The sequence below is a fragment of the Erpetoichthys calabaricus genome, chromosome 3, assembly GCF_900747795.2.
Source record: "Erpetoichthys calabaricus chromosome 3, fErpCal1.3, whole genome shotgun sequence".
Classification (NCBI taxonomy): Eukaryota; Metazoa; Chordata; class Cladistia; order Polypteriformes; family Polypteridae; genus Erpetoichthys; species Erpetoichthys calabaricus.
Window position 1 is genome coordinate 209,873,726 of NC_041396.2, and position 14,931 is coordinate 209,888,656.

The 14,931-nt window shown below is 38.7% G+C and overlaps 1 protein-coding gene across 2 annotated transcripts in view; it reads right to left on the reverse strand.

The window, feature by feature from the left end:
* Positions 1-14,931, reverse strand: part of sntg2 (syntrophin, gamma 2) — a 333,388-nt gene that overhangs the window by 233,494 nt on the left and 84,963 nt on the right. For both annotated transcript variants that reach the window (XM_028798907.2, XM_051924960.1), the window contains exon 6: positions 162-249. In XM_028798907.2, coding sequence (XP_028654740.2) covers positions 162-249 — 88 coding nt within the window. The remainder of the gene's footprint in view (positions 1-161; positions 250-14,931) is intronic.

The following is a 14,931-nucleotide window of genomic DNA, read 5'->3' on the forward strand; positions in this document are numbered from 1 at the left end:
ACTAGAGACATTTTAGAGCTTTATATTAAGTTACTTATCCACAAGTAACAGTTATTTAAATCCTTTTCAGAAATGGCATTAAATTTCTATTTGTCACAAAAAATGACATTTATAGAAAGAGAATAACAGCCTTTGTTTGTTGCTCTCCGGATGTGCCTTACCTAATGGGAGCTTTAGAAATGATGGAGCGTCCCTCAGGTACTGAACAGTGAGGGTTACTTCATCCCCAGCGCTCCGCAGGAGGTGTACCTGTCAATTTCATAAATCAAAACCAGAGTCTCAGAATGGTAACAAGAAATCAAATGAAATGATTATATGCTTGTTTACTACAATATTTAATAGATAAGTCTACCTGTAAAATTCTTGGTTACTTTAAAATGCATATTTAGAAAAGAATTCTATTAACTAATATAATTAATTAATTAAATATTTTTAAGGAAGCCATTTATTTTTTATTAATTTAATGGAAATAACAGATGTACAGTAAAATAATGCAGTACATTTAAAAAGTTTAAAGCAATCATACATTTTTTATATTTCCTAAACTGGTAATATTTTAAAAAGAAAATATGGTAAATTAATTCTGTTTACGATGCAAAAGTGATACAGCAGGGAGTACTGATGCCTTTAAGCATTTTGAGCCTAGATTCTGTCTAGGGGTGACACACTGTGGAGATTTTATATTTTCTCTATGTCATGTGGATTTTTCCCTTCAGTTATAAGAAAAGAAAATGGCCCCAGTGTTAATGTATGGATGCATTTTAGGAACTCCCTGTAACACACTGACATCTCATTTACCTTGTGGGTTTCTTCTATGCTGCCCTGAATGGGATAAATATGCAATAAACATTTATGACAATGGATGAATGGATAATTGTGCCTAATGGAATCTTCCATTGTACAACTGGTTTTATTTGGTCTTCCACCTTGACTCAAGTCAATATTGTCTATTAATAATATCTGAAAGCAAGATTTTGTTTAAACCATCTACCAGAAATTTCTTTGATTCAGGAAAATAAAAAGTCAATTAAAGATCCCTAAAATCAAGAACAGAAAATTTGATTAGCTGATAAACTTTATAAGGATGAAAAATATACTGATGATATATTTTATTTTGGGAATGGCACAAAATAGGTACTTCTACCATTTCACAGATCCAGTGTCCTGGTTCAATTCCTGCAATAAATGAAATGGCACCTTGTCCAGGGCTATTTCCTGCCTTGTGACCCCCTAAAGCTCTGAACTAGATCAAGCAGGCTGAGAATATTATTATTGCTATAATATTATTTTCCTCATTGTAGAATGTGGGAGATTACCTATAAGGTTAGGCTGCTCAAGTTAAATGGTTTACTCAGGGTTCCTGACAAAGCATTCATGTTGGTTTGTATATCCCTTCTGTGATAACTATGGCCTGACAGGAAAAGTGTCACTGACCATTTAAGCAGGACACCAAATTATCACTAAACTAAATTCCAGTTACTTAAGGGCAGTCATTTATAAAACAGTTGTGCAACCAGCACAGCTCTTTTAAAACATAAACCATGGAAGAGGCTCATTTCACAAAACAGTAACTTTTTAGAACTCAAGTAGATGTACTTAAATACTCTAAATCAGTCCAGACTTATTTAAAAGAGAGTGTCCTTTACATCCTTTCATAACCCAGCCTTTCATGCAGAAAACAGTGTAAAAAGGAATATGTTGTGAATGAACTTCAGTGGCTCCAAGAAAATGAACTATTGTCCAATGTAACACCTCACCTTAAAGCAGGGTTCCTCAATCCTGGCCCTGGAGGGCTGCAGTGGCTACAGGTTTTCATTTCAATCAATTTCTTAATTAGAAACCATTAATTTACTACTATTTGCTACATGTTAGTTATCTTGCGTGTTACAATTCACAACCCTTAATTGTCTATTTTAGTTTTCAGCAGCTGCAGTTAAGTTTTAATTGTTGCCTGTTTTCTTAAGCCAGGGGTGTCCAACTCCGGTCCTGGTGGGCCGCAGTGGCTGCAGGTTTTCATCCTAACCTTTTCCTAATCAGTGAGTAGTTTTCACTGCTAAGTAACTCTTTTCCCCTGCATTTTAATAGCCCTGTTTTTAAGGATTCAATCTTCTGAATTTATTTGTTTATTCATTAAATGGCAGCCAAACAGAAATGAGATGTGAAATGAGTCAACAAATGACCAGCTAAATTGGAATGTCAAACTCCAGCCAATTTCACCCTAGCCAGTTTCTTAATGAGAAGCCAGTTCTTGCTGTTAATTAAAGTCATTATTGAATATCATGACTTTTTGCTTCTCTCATTCTGCCACAGCAGATTGCTGATTTTCTGTTTTTTCTAAGACCACCATCAAAATGTTTTGATGATCTGAGCAGACCAACACGACCAAGACCTTCACCTTTCTTTATTTTCAGGTTAGCTGGTCATGTGGCAGCTTGTTTTATGTCTCATTATTGTTTGGCTGCTCATTAAGGAAAAAGAAACAACTAAGAGGTCTGAGTCACATCAATTAAAACTAAGGCAAATCAAGTTAATCAGCAGCAAAAACGGCTCACTAATAAAGAAGATGGTTTAAATGAAAACCTGAAGCCACTGCAGCCCACCAGGACTGGAGTTGGACACCCCTGTCTTAAGCAGATATTAGTTAATAATGAAATTCAGAGAACCAATAAACCAGCAGCTCTCCAGCTAACCTCCTTCTTTTTAAACCTGTGCACAAGCACCATGAAGTATTTGTGTTAAAAAATATTTAGAAATAAATAAGGAGGGAATTGGAAAAACTTAAGTTTAAATCTGTTCTGGTCCACAAAACACATGGATAATGTTCCCAGAGAAAGAAACTGTGCAGTTAAACTGCAGTTAAATTTCTCTTAGATGAATGAAAGCTCTAAAAACCAAATAAATACCCAGTTTCATGGACAGCAAGGACTGTCTGCTAATTAGGAAACTAGTTGGAAGGAAAACCTGCAGCCACTGTGGTCCTCCAGGACCATGATTAAGGACTCCTGAATTAAAGGAGCACTCCAATCAAAAATATGTTATATATATTTTTTAATATGTTACTTAACTCATGCAGATAATAGTAATGGCTAACAAAAATTCTTAATCTCCTGTTTTAATGGAGAGCACAAATAACAAATGTTCTGAGAGAAAACCAACACTGGACTGTAGCAAACAGGATAAAAACATTCATTGGAAAAACCTCACATGCTTAATCCACATGTCAAGTTATACAGTTATATGCTTGCAATGGGCTAAAAGTATGCATTTTTTGCTAAAATATTAAATAAAAACTGTAAATTCAGAGCAGTCCACACAGAGGAAATGCTTTGACATGGGAATGAGATTTTGAATTTAAGAGAGGACTCTAGACCAATGATTGAGAAGAAAAAGTGGTCAAGTCATCCAGTTGTATGAACGCTTTTATATTGTTTTCTGTGGTCAGGCATTGATTTCCATAGATGCCTATTCTGACAGAAAATTTGTTTACCACATTCTCCATGAAAACATAAGATTATTTTTTTTTCTTGGCCATCACTAAAAAACTCTGTTGTATACAACTTATTAAGAAGCATCATTATTGGATTGAGCATATTACATTGAACAATAGTCAGTTTTCTTGCAGTCAGTGAAATTCATCCAACTACATATTCAATTGTACACCATTTTCTGTATGAAGGGATGAAAAAGTCACTCTCTTGTATTAGTTTTGAACTGATTTTGAGTATCATTTTTCAGTAGGGTACTCCATTAAAATGCAAAACTGAGACCAGACCATCAATGTGATGCTGACCTGAACTTGTAAGGGTTAAGTACAATATGTTTTGGCTCCAGGGGAGAAGTCTACACCAGAAGATGTCAGTGAAATGCAATCATAATGTAGCCAAGAAGCTGAAGTCATTTAAAATTGAATATAAAGCAATAGGGGAGACCTATAAAGTTAGCTGCACAAAAGTTATCAGATTAACCACCACCTTCCTAGATAATTTAAAATGGGTTCTGTATTCTTCTCTTTACTCTGATAATAAAATGTGTAGTCCAACAGAGAAAACCCCCTGTTAAAACTGACAATCTGACACATCAAAGAGAAGCAAGTTCAACCACTGAGCTAAACAGAGTCCTCCGTCAGCCAGGAAAAGATAAGGTTGCTTAGCGCACATTGAACTTATTGCACCTAAGTGAACATCTCTGTCAGCTTCGCTTCACATTCTGCTGAATACAATCCTGAGCAAATCAGGGTTATGGTTACCATTTGTCTCTGTTGAGGAATCACTCAAAGTGACACTCCCTCTCCCTGCATGATGATGGGATTTACAAATAACAAGTTCTACGACTCAATTGAAGGTTTTTAATCCTAATGTCCAGATTTCATGGCTCATCTGTACTAAAAATTTTGCCATTTAATGGATTATTTTCAGGGCGGATTATTTTTTTACCAGAATAAAAAAAAAATTGAAGGACATTTTATTCTTGGAATAATTATACAATTGCATTGTGTGTTATGTTTTTTGGTTATTTATTTTTCTTATTTATATATAAAGGTGTATATATACATATTAATATTAATTCACACAGAGTCAACACAGCTTTTGAAATTCCAATTTAAATGGTAAGTAAGCAGGCTGCTTCAAATTCTGTCTCTAGGGCCAGTTAGTAATATCTGGAGTTGGTCAGCTGATGTCATTTTATTCTTGATCTGCTTGTTCTAGTGGCAGCACAGTGATTTGAACAGGCCACACAGCACAATCTACCAAAAAGGGTCTCCAGGAACCTCTGGGAAGTTTTCTCAGAGCTCTCAGAACAGCTGAAAGATGCAGTATCATCATCCCTTGAGCTGTGTTCCCTAAGTGGGATGTCCCTGGTGTACATCCAGGGGAAGATGTCCAGACAGTATCCTTAGATAATATTCAAAACACTTCAACTGGTTCCTTTTGATCTAGAAAATCAGCATGTTCTACTCAGGTCCTTGAAAAAAACTAACCTTCTCACACTATGCTAGAGAATGAACCCAGCAGTTTGACAAAGGAACTCCACTTGCAATTGTGATAACATTCTTATGTTCGCTACCCTGAGTTCATGACCATAAGGGAAGATACTGATGTAAATTTACTGTTAAATAAAAAAGCTCTGTTCATGGATTTCCACTTTATCACTACTGTCCTGTACAACACTGACAATAGTCTCCATAAACTCCATAATAACCTCAATTCTAATTTATGACCAAGGATTAAATATATGTGGGGCCACTGTTTCCCTTATAATCTGTAGAAAACAAGGTTCTCTTTTCAAGAAGAGAGTCATAACCTTGTTATTGTTAACAAAACTAGTAAAAAGTGCAATGGATGTTCTTGTTCTATCAATAGTTCATTATTGCATGGCACAGTACCTGAAGCACTACAAGTGTCAGTCATTAAACCATTACTTAAAAAGTCAGACCTAGACCCACACATACTAAATAATTATAGGCCTATTTCAAATTTACCCTTTCTCTCTAAAATACTAGAAAAAGTAATCGCCAAACAGCTTCAGTCCACACCTAACGCATTACAAGTTATTTGAGAAATTCCAGTCTGGTTTTCGCACTGGTCATAGTACAGAAACGGCACTAACGTGGGTTGTAAATGACATTCTGATATCCTCTGATGAAGGAAACTCCACTCTAATTATGTTGTTGGACTTAAGTGCAGCATTTGACACCATTGACCACTCTATTTTACTACACAGGCTAGAAAATGATGTTGGGCTTACAGGCACCATGCTCGCTTGGTTTAGTTCTTATTTACCAAATCGATTCCAATATGTACAGAAATGTGCTGACAGTACTCCATCATTATACACAAGTTCAATATGGTGTCCCGCAGGGCTCAGTACTGGGACCTTTAGTGTTTTCACTTTACGTGCTTCCACTGGGATCTCTCATTAGGAAACATAATGTTAATTTTCACTCGTATGCAGATGACACCCAGTTATACCTTTCATTTAGATGAAGTTTCTCCAATGTTGTCTTTAATTAGTTGTGTTAGTAAATTAAAGGAGTGGATGAATGAGAACTACTTGTCTTTAAATACAGATAAACAGAGATGTTAGTTGTTGGAGGGAATGACGCTGATCACAACAATATTTTGTCATCATTTAACTCAGTTGGAATCCCCATTAATTTCACTGAATCACCCCGCAATCTAGGAGTTATCTTTGACTCTAGCATCTCATTTAAAGCGCATATTACAAAGTTGTCCAAATCATGTTTCTTCCATCTTAAAAATGTTAGGAAATTAAGGCGCTTTCTAAATAAACAGGATTCTGAGAAATTAATTCATGCATTTATTTCAAGTAGGATTGACTACTGCAATGCGGTGTTCACTGGATGTTCAAACTGTTCTTTATACAGCCTCCAGTTAATCCAAAATGCTGCTGCAAGAATTATTACAAGAACAAGAAAATACGAACACATAACTCCAGTTCTTAAATCCTTACAGTGGCTCCCGGTTAAGTTTAGGGTAGATTTCAAAATCCTCCTTTTAACATATAAAGCATGTATAAAATATAAATATTTTATAATATATAATAAATAAATATAAATAAGTATTAATGGCCAAGGTCCGGCTTATTTGTCTGAACTTATCATGACTTACAAACCAGAGCGCACATTAAGATCTCAAGATGCCGGTCTGCTTATGATTCCAATGATTAATAAAATAACAGTGGGAGGTCGAGCTTTTAGTTACAGGGCCCCTAAACTGTGGAATGGTCTGCCTGCTACTATAAGAGATGCCCCTTCGGTCTCAGCTTTTAAATCCCGGCTGAAGACTCACTACTTCAGTTTAGCATATCCTGACTAGAGCTGCTGATTAACTGTACATACTGCATCTCTGTTGTTAGTCATTAGCACTAAAACATAAGTAACATAGTTATAATTGGATACTAACCCTCACCTATTCTGTTTCTCTTCTCGGTACTCATATGTGGCACTTGGTTCCACGGCCCACCTGCCAAGTTGTTTTGCCTGCCTAAGGTAATGTCATCCCTGATGGAGGATTGCAAGAATCGTGGGAAAGAGGGGTCCTTTCATTGGATTGGCTGGCCCAGCCCTGTTTCAGCTGTGGAATGGCCAAATGGGGGAGGCTGCTTGATGGATGAGGTCTCCAGGACTCTAAATATATCCAAATCTTATTATGTGATATCATCTACTGTTAAATTCTGCTCTGCACTTCTACAATTTTTTTTTATGCTGCATTGAGGATTTGGTCCATTCTGTGTATTGTATTGACCTCCTTCTTTTTGACACCCACTGCACGCCCAGCCTACCTGGAAAGGGGTCTCTCTTTGAACTGCCTTTCCCAAGGTTTCTTCCATTTTTTTCCCTACAAGGTTTTTTCTTTGGGAGTTTTTCCTTGTCTTCTTAGAGAGTCAAGGCTGGGGGGCTGTCAAGAGGCAGGGCCTGTTAAAGCCCATTGCGGCACTTCTTGTGTGATTTTGGGCTATACAAAAACAAATTGTATTGTATTGTATTGCATTATTGATATCCACATAAAGGCATAGAATGGCAAATGGCTGCTATGCTAAACATCAACTTCACTTTTGCCTATAGCTTTTTGTACATTCTCCTAGGGTCTTGAACATAATCTATTTAGATGTCATTTTCCTGACCTCAAAAAAGGAGAAGGATATAGATGCCTACTTCCATGCTTACCGGGTCAAGTCAGATTTGCCATTAATGAGAATGCCTTTTATTGTCACTATACACATGTACAATGAGATTAAAAGCAGCTCCTTCAGTGCAGACATATATGTAGAACACAACAAGTAAATAAACAAATAAACAAATGGTGCAAAAAGTTGCAAAAAAAGTTCTGCAACGCTATATACAAATGGAAAGAATAATAACTAAATCGAGTTATCGCACATTATTTAAATACTGGAAAGAATAAATAACTATTGCACTATTGGGTTATTGCACATAATTTAAATATTGCACAATAATAATGATCATGTGCAGTGAGTAGTGGATGGTGGACCCTGAGAGTAATAATATTGTACAGTATACAGCTATTACACAGTTATTATCAGTACCATTTAGATATTGGATATTGCACAGTTGATGGATAGAAGGAAGTCCAGGGGTTGGGGGGTTAGACTGTGTAGTCAGTGCATGTGTGAGTTTAGAATGGTTTGGGGAAAAAACTGTTCTTGAGTCTGTTTGTCCTTGTTGTGATGCACCTGTAGCGCCTCCCTGAAGGCAGCAGGTCAAACAGATCAGAGCCATGGTGGGAGCTGTCCTTGATGATGTTTTTTGCTCTGCTGAGGCAGCGGGAGGTGTAAATGTCCATCAAGGAGGGGAGAGGGCAGCCGATGATCTTCTGTGCTGCCTTTACTACTCGCTGAAGCCTCTCCCTGTCTGCCATGGTGCAGCTGCCATACCATACTGTGATACAATACGTCAGCAGGCTCTCGATGGACAAGCGGTAGAAGGTCAGTAGCAGGCTGGAGTCCAGGTTGTGCTTTCTGAGGACCCTCAGGAAGTGTAACCGCTGCTGAGCCTTCTTGATGACTGCTGTGATGTTGTCTGTCCAGGAGATGTCAGCGGAGATAAGGACGCCAAGAAACCGGAAGGTATGGACCCTCTCCACACATTCGCCGTTGATGTAAAGGGGAGCTAAGTCGGTGCTGTGCCTCCTGAAGTCGACAATGATCTCCTTGGTTTTCCTGGTGTTCAGAGCCAGATTGTTCTTTGAACACCAGGCTGCCAACTTCAGGACCTCCTCTCTGTAAGCTGCCTCGTCTCCCTTTGAGATGAGTCCGACCACTGTGGTGTCATCAGCAAACTTGACAATGAGGTTGTTGTTGTGGGCCGGACTGCAGTTGTGGGTGTAGAGACAGTACAGAAGGGGGCTCAGCACACAGCCTTGCAGGGTACCGGTGTTCAGTGTGCGAATGGAGGAGTGGTGGGGTCCGAGTCTCACAGTCTGGATCCAGTTGGTAAGAAAGTCTTTTATCCAGACACATGTGAGAGGGGGGAGGCCAAGAGTGACCAGTGATGAGAATGTCAGGAATGATTGTATTAAAAGCTGAGCTGTAATCCACAAACAGCATCCGGACGTAGCTCTGCTGCTGCTCCAGATGGCTCAGCACAGAGTGGAGAGCTACAGCAATGGCGTCTTCTGTGGATCTGTTCATGCGATATGCGAATTGGTAGGGATCGAAGTCTTGGGGGAGATAGTCCTTGATGTGCTGGAGAACCAGTCTCTCGAAGCACTTCATGATTACTGGAGTGAGGGCCACAGGGCGATAATCATTTAGGCTGGTGATGGGAGACTTCTTCGGCACTGGAATGATTGTGGCTGATTTTAGGCAGGATGGAATGACTGCCTGGGCTACGGAGAGATTGAAGATTTTGGTAAAGATAAAGGTGAGCTGGTGGGCACACACTCTGAGCACCCTACCAGGCACTCCATCTGGGCCGGCAGCCTTCTTGGGGTTCACTGCCAGGAGCACCCGTCTGACATCGTGCCCTTTTACAGTGAGTGGAGTAGTGCAGGAACCCGGTGAGGGTGGGAGCAGGTAAGTGCTGCTGTTGTGATGATTCAAAGCGAGCAAAGAAGCAGTTTAGCTCCTCTGCTAGTGGCGCACTCAGATCTCCTGTTGTTGCATCACAGCCTCTGTAGTTTGTGATGTTTTGTATTCCCTGCCACACCTCCCGTGTATTGTGGCTGGACAGGTGGGACTCTATGCTCCTTTTATGGTCCGTCTTGGCTTTTCTAATTCCACTTTTCAGAGCAGCTCGGGCAGCCCTGTACAGAGCTCTGTCACCTGACCTGAAGGCAGCATCGCGGTCTCTGAGGAGTGTACGGACCTGGCTGGTCATCCAGGGTTTCTGGTTTGGGAAATCCCGAATGTTTTTGTCCACAGTCACATTCCCGATGCAGAACCTGATATAGTCCAGTACCGTTCCTGTGAATGTTTCCAGCTCTTGGTGTTCAAATATGTCCCAGTCCGTCTTTTCGAAGCAGTCCTGTGGTTTGGAGAGTGCATTTTCAGGCCAGGTTGTAACAGTCTTTATGGTGGGCCTGGCACTTCGTCTGAGGGGGGTGTAGGCTGGGGAGAGCAGGAGAGAAAGATGGTCGGACTGTCCAAGTTCAGGGAGGGGTATGGCTCTGTACGCGTGCTTGATGTTGGAGTAAACATGGTCCAGAGTGTTCTCCCCTCTAGTAGAACACTTAAAATGTTGATAAAATTTCGGGAGTACAGTCTTCAAGTTGGCCTTGTTAAAGTCTCCTGCAGTTATATGAGCACCGCCAGGGTGGGCTCGCTGCTGTTCATTAGTGGTATTCAGCAGGAGAGAGAGCGCCGTGTTTACATTGGCGTCGGGTGGAATGTACACAGCCATGACAATCACTACTGTTAGCTCTCTCGGTATCAAAAAAGGCTGGCATCTTACAGACATGTACTCGAGGTCAGGGGAACAGTGTTTGTCTATAATTGTCCCGTTGTTGCACCAGTTCTCATGCACGTAAATACAGAGCCCCCCTCCCCTGCTCTTACCGGATTCCTTTGTCCTGTCCCAGCGGAGCAGAGTGCGACGTGCTAGCTGCATATTAGCATCAGGTATCCCCGCGTGAAGCCAGGTTTCAGTGATAATCAAAACACAGCAGTCGCGAACATAGCGATTTCCAGCGAGTTGTAATTCCAAGTCATCCGTTTTATGCACCAGGGATCTGGCATTGGTGAGATACAGGCTCGGTAGAGGTGGCTTGTGCGGTTGTTTCTTTAGCCTTAGCATAATGCTGGATCTGCGGCCCCGCTTCTGCTTCCTTTCCCTCCTCCGTCTGCGCTGTCTCCTAGACCCGACAACAATCCACAGAGAGCCATTTCAACTACAGTTGTGTAGAAAGAGTGCAAACCTTACAGATTCCGCAAAGACAGTTATGGGGGTTTGATATGAGCTCATGTCATTGAAGCTGTAAGACATTATTAATTCACCTCCAAATACCATTCTCCTAACAAAAGTTTATATGTAGAATGTTCGTTAACTGCCAAGGGAGTGTTGTGGATTATATAATGCAAAAAAAGGTGGGTCCCTCAGATGCAAATGCAGGTATCTAAAATGAATATATCAATCAAATACTGCAGCAAGAGCACCCCAAGATCTTTTCTATGATTGGTGCTTCTTAAAGAGTATAAAGTTGACTATATGCTGATTTTTGGTTTCAAGACAGATTAAATTTGCAGTAGTACATAAATGTGTATCATTGTTCATGGTACACCATAATAACTTTATTTATTTATTTTTATGCATTTATTTGTAAAGAATAAGAGAAACTGTTGATAAGTGGAATCACATGGGAGCAAACAGAAATCAAAGGGAGATACAGAGAGTACCTGCAAGTATATTTATTTAAGTACTGATAATCATTCTAGACATAACGCATACTGCGTTGTAGCAAAATGATTTATGGTGGCGCAGTGGTAGTGCTGCTGCTTTGCAGTAAGAACATTGTGGGTTTGCTTCCTGGGTCCTCCCTGTATGGAAAGCGCTTTGAGCAGTAAGAAAAGCACTATATAAATATAAAGAATTATTATTATTATAAAGAATTATTATTAAAATGTAATCTTTGATAAGTTATGCCTTTAAAAGTAAGTTATTTTTGACTTGTTTATCAGCTTTTAATACACATTTTAATAACATCATTGTTATTTGGAACAATGCATTCCTAACTTGCTTTTACGGATCCATATGTTCTGGTATTAATTTTTGTTTTATTCATCTTTCCTGTTCCTTGTTTAACATGATTACTTCATAATGAAGTGTCAGCCTGAAGCTAATCGTTTTGTAGGATTTTTGAATGTGCAGCAGAAATGAAGTTAACTTGACATTATTCTTTTCTTTGTTATCCACTTGAAATACAGATACCATACCTATATTTTTCAAACCGATATTCTATTATAAACCAAGTTAACCACAGCATTGTTTGTGTGAAATTCTCTCTATTTATGTATAGATATTTTTTTCCAGGTACTTTGGTGTCAACTAATATCCTAGGTTGAATGCTATCTCTAAAGTAATAGTGCATGAGTTAATGAGTGACTCTGCCTTGTGTACTGGTGCCCTTTTGAGGCTTAGTTCCTAACCGATATTCAATGCCTTTTGGATAAAGCATCAAAAAACAAGTATCCCATTCACTAATAAAATGAGGTGGAACACAATTTCTGTGCCTGTGTTTAAGCCTTTCCTGTTTATGTACATGAGTCAGTTATATCAAAGTTCTATTTTGTTTACTCAAATCATAAGAATACACAAAATTATACAAAAAGTTGTATCTCACATACTAAACTAATGAACCAGCTATTTCAGGGTCATTACCATTAGAAACATTATTTATCTTATTCAGTCCAATACAGTCCAATACAATAAAGTTACTGTTTTAAATTATTCTCAATGATATTACTGATAATGAACAGTAAATAAACTCTCCAGATAAAAATTGTAACTGTTCTTCTCATTTTTTAATAAGTTGTGAAATATATGATTTCTTCAAGGGTTGCTACTGGAGCACTGACACGAAATGAGTTAAAGTGGCAGGGATATAATATGGTTGCTTAATCCTTTAACTTTCTTTGGTTATATTCTTGAGTAAAAGTGCACATGTTTATTTGATACTAGGACTAAAGTCTTCACACATTATACACTTCACCTCATTATTAGTATAACATGGAAAAAGTTTCTGTTTTTGGTATGTGTTCAGCATTTCTTGCCTCGCATTTCCTTTCATCCTACACTTATCCAGATCTTTGTAGACACGGAACACACGTGGGATGCATGTGTTCCAAATAATGATATACTGTATTATTTACCCTATACAACTCCAGGAACCTCACACGCAGATAAGAAACTTTGGTTTGAGCTGGGAGAACTTTCTGCCTGTGAGCTGAGCTCCATCAAGGCGGGTGATGGGACAGCAAGCTGCTAGCTGCTTGTGCTGATTGATGCATTTACAAAACAAAATATGCTGATGGAGAGGTGCGAAGGGATTTAAAGTGGGCCAGGATTATCAGTTTTTTCGTAGGCTTCTGGGATTCTAGTGTTAATCCTTTAAACAGCTGAAGGACAACATCTCTAAGCTCCTCGTTCTGAATATGGTATTCCGCAGGAAGCATCTTATTGCCACTTCTTTTTTCATTCAATGCAAACAACTAAACTAACTAAATTTCACAGATGATATTTTGCTGATGGCACCACTCTCTGGGTTTCATTACAAATTATGGCAAGTCTGTGAATACGAATGATATAACAGCAATTGCCAAAGTGTAGCTTTAATCCAGATGTAAGCAAGAAAAAGTAGCAATGGTCAGGTTTTAGAGATAAGGGGAAATTTTCTGGACTCCACTATTTCCAGCACTTTAAATAGAGATATCAACACATCAATTATGGGCAATAAAGTCCACTAGTGACTGATAACTCTGAGATATTTATAGAAGCTTAGAATGTCAGCAGCTAAAATTGTTGGTATGCACTACTTCTGAAATTACTTATTGTTACCTTCCCACTGTGGATTTACTTTTCAAGAGGTTGTATTTCAGTCAGGATTTCTCCCCTGCCTGGGGTTCAAATCCTTATTTTATGTCTTCTTTGTTCATCTTTAATTCTTTTCTTTGGAATAAATTTATTTCAGTTTATTTGCATTATTATTTGTATTTGATTTTGTATATGTATGTATGTCTTTGTTGCATTCTGTGTGGTTTGTGGGTGGTTCCTCAATAGGTGGGGCCACCTGCCCATCACTGCAAGGGACTGCCCTCTGCCCTAAAAAAGGCCAGGTCAATTTACAGTCCCTTGTGGTTCATTTGAATGTGCCTGGAAATTAGTGAGTGTTTCGTTGTGATAATTTCTGTACATTTTTTGTGATTTCTTGGCCTTTTTGCTCTGTTTATCATATTACTGTACTGGGACATGGTACACCTTTTTTCCTTTTTGTGCTGCACTTAGTTTCATGTTATTATAGAGCATTTTTTTAAGAATAAATATCTTATTTTATAAAGATCCTGTGTTTGCTGTTATATCTAGCTAGGGTTTGACAGTATTTTCCTCCTCTAGCGGGCATTTTTAAAAGTTTTTGGGACTCTGTGCTTTGGAACCTCTAAATTTAAAAAAAATTGATAAAATCACTGTTTATTCTATTTGAGCTGGTTACACTTTAGGTCAGTCTAGTTCAAGAGCACAAATTACATAACTATTCTTATCCACAAGCTCTGAGATGCTGTAGCCACTGCTGTAGTTACAGTTTTTTGTCTACCTGTAACACCAAGTCAAATCTGGAAACCATTCTGCTAACATTCTTTTAATGTGACGTCATCCCATATTACTGATGGTCTCCAAAAGGTCTTAGGGTCTTTACCATGACAGGTACAGATAACACTTTGACTACAGTTCCCTGCAGCTGTCCCTACTACCGAGGTCTTGAAAACGCACTATTACTTCCAAAGAAGCAGGAGGTCAGATTGGAATTGGAAATAATTTAAACAGAGCCTGGATATTATGCTTTAATAACAGAGGCTATTGAAACTTTGTTTTGAAACCGAGAAGAGTACCTGAAACTTTTCTGTTTATAAAGCCCAATTGAGGTGCTCTCCTACAAGAGGAAGTGCAAGTAATGAAAAAAAGGAATAGAAGTAAGGGAAGTAAACTTGTCAGTGATTAAAGACCTTACTGGTCAATGCCCTACTGGAAATTATTGGGAATTATACATATAAGAAAACTGATACTTTCTCTTGTTACCTTATCGTCCACATTATCTTTGTATACTTTATTTATGGGCTTGCTTTTTTCATATATAACATAATGCCCAAATTTCCCCCGGGAACAAATAGAACTTATCTTATCTTATAGATATAAGTAGCTCTGTCGTGCTCTCAGGTAGCTTAGCAATCTCAGAAACATTG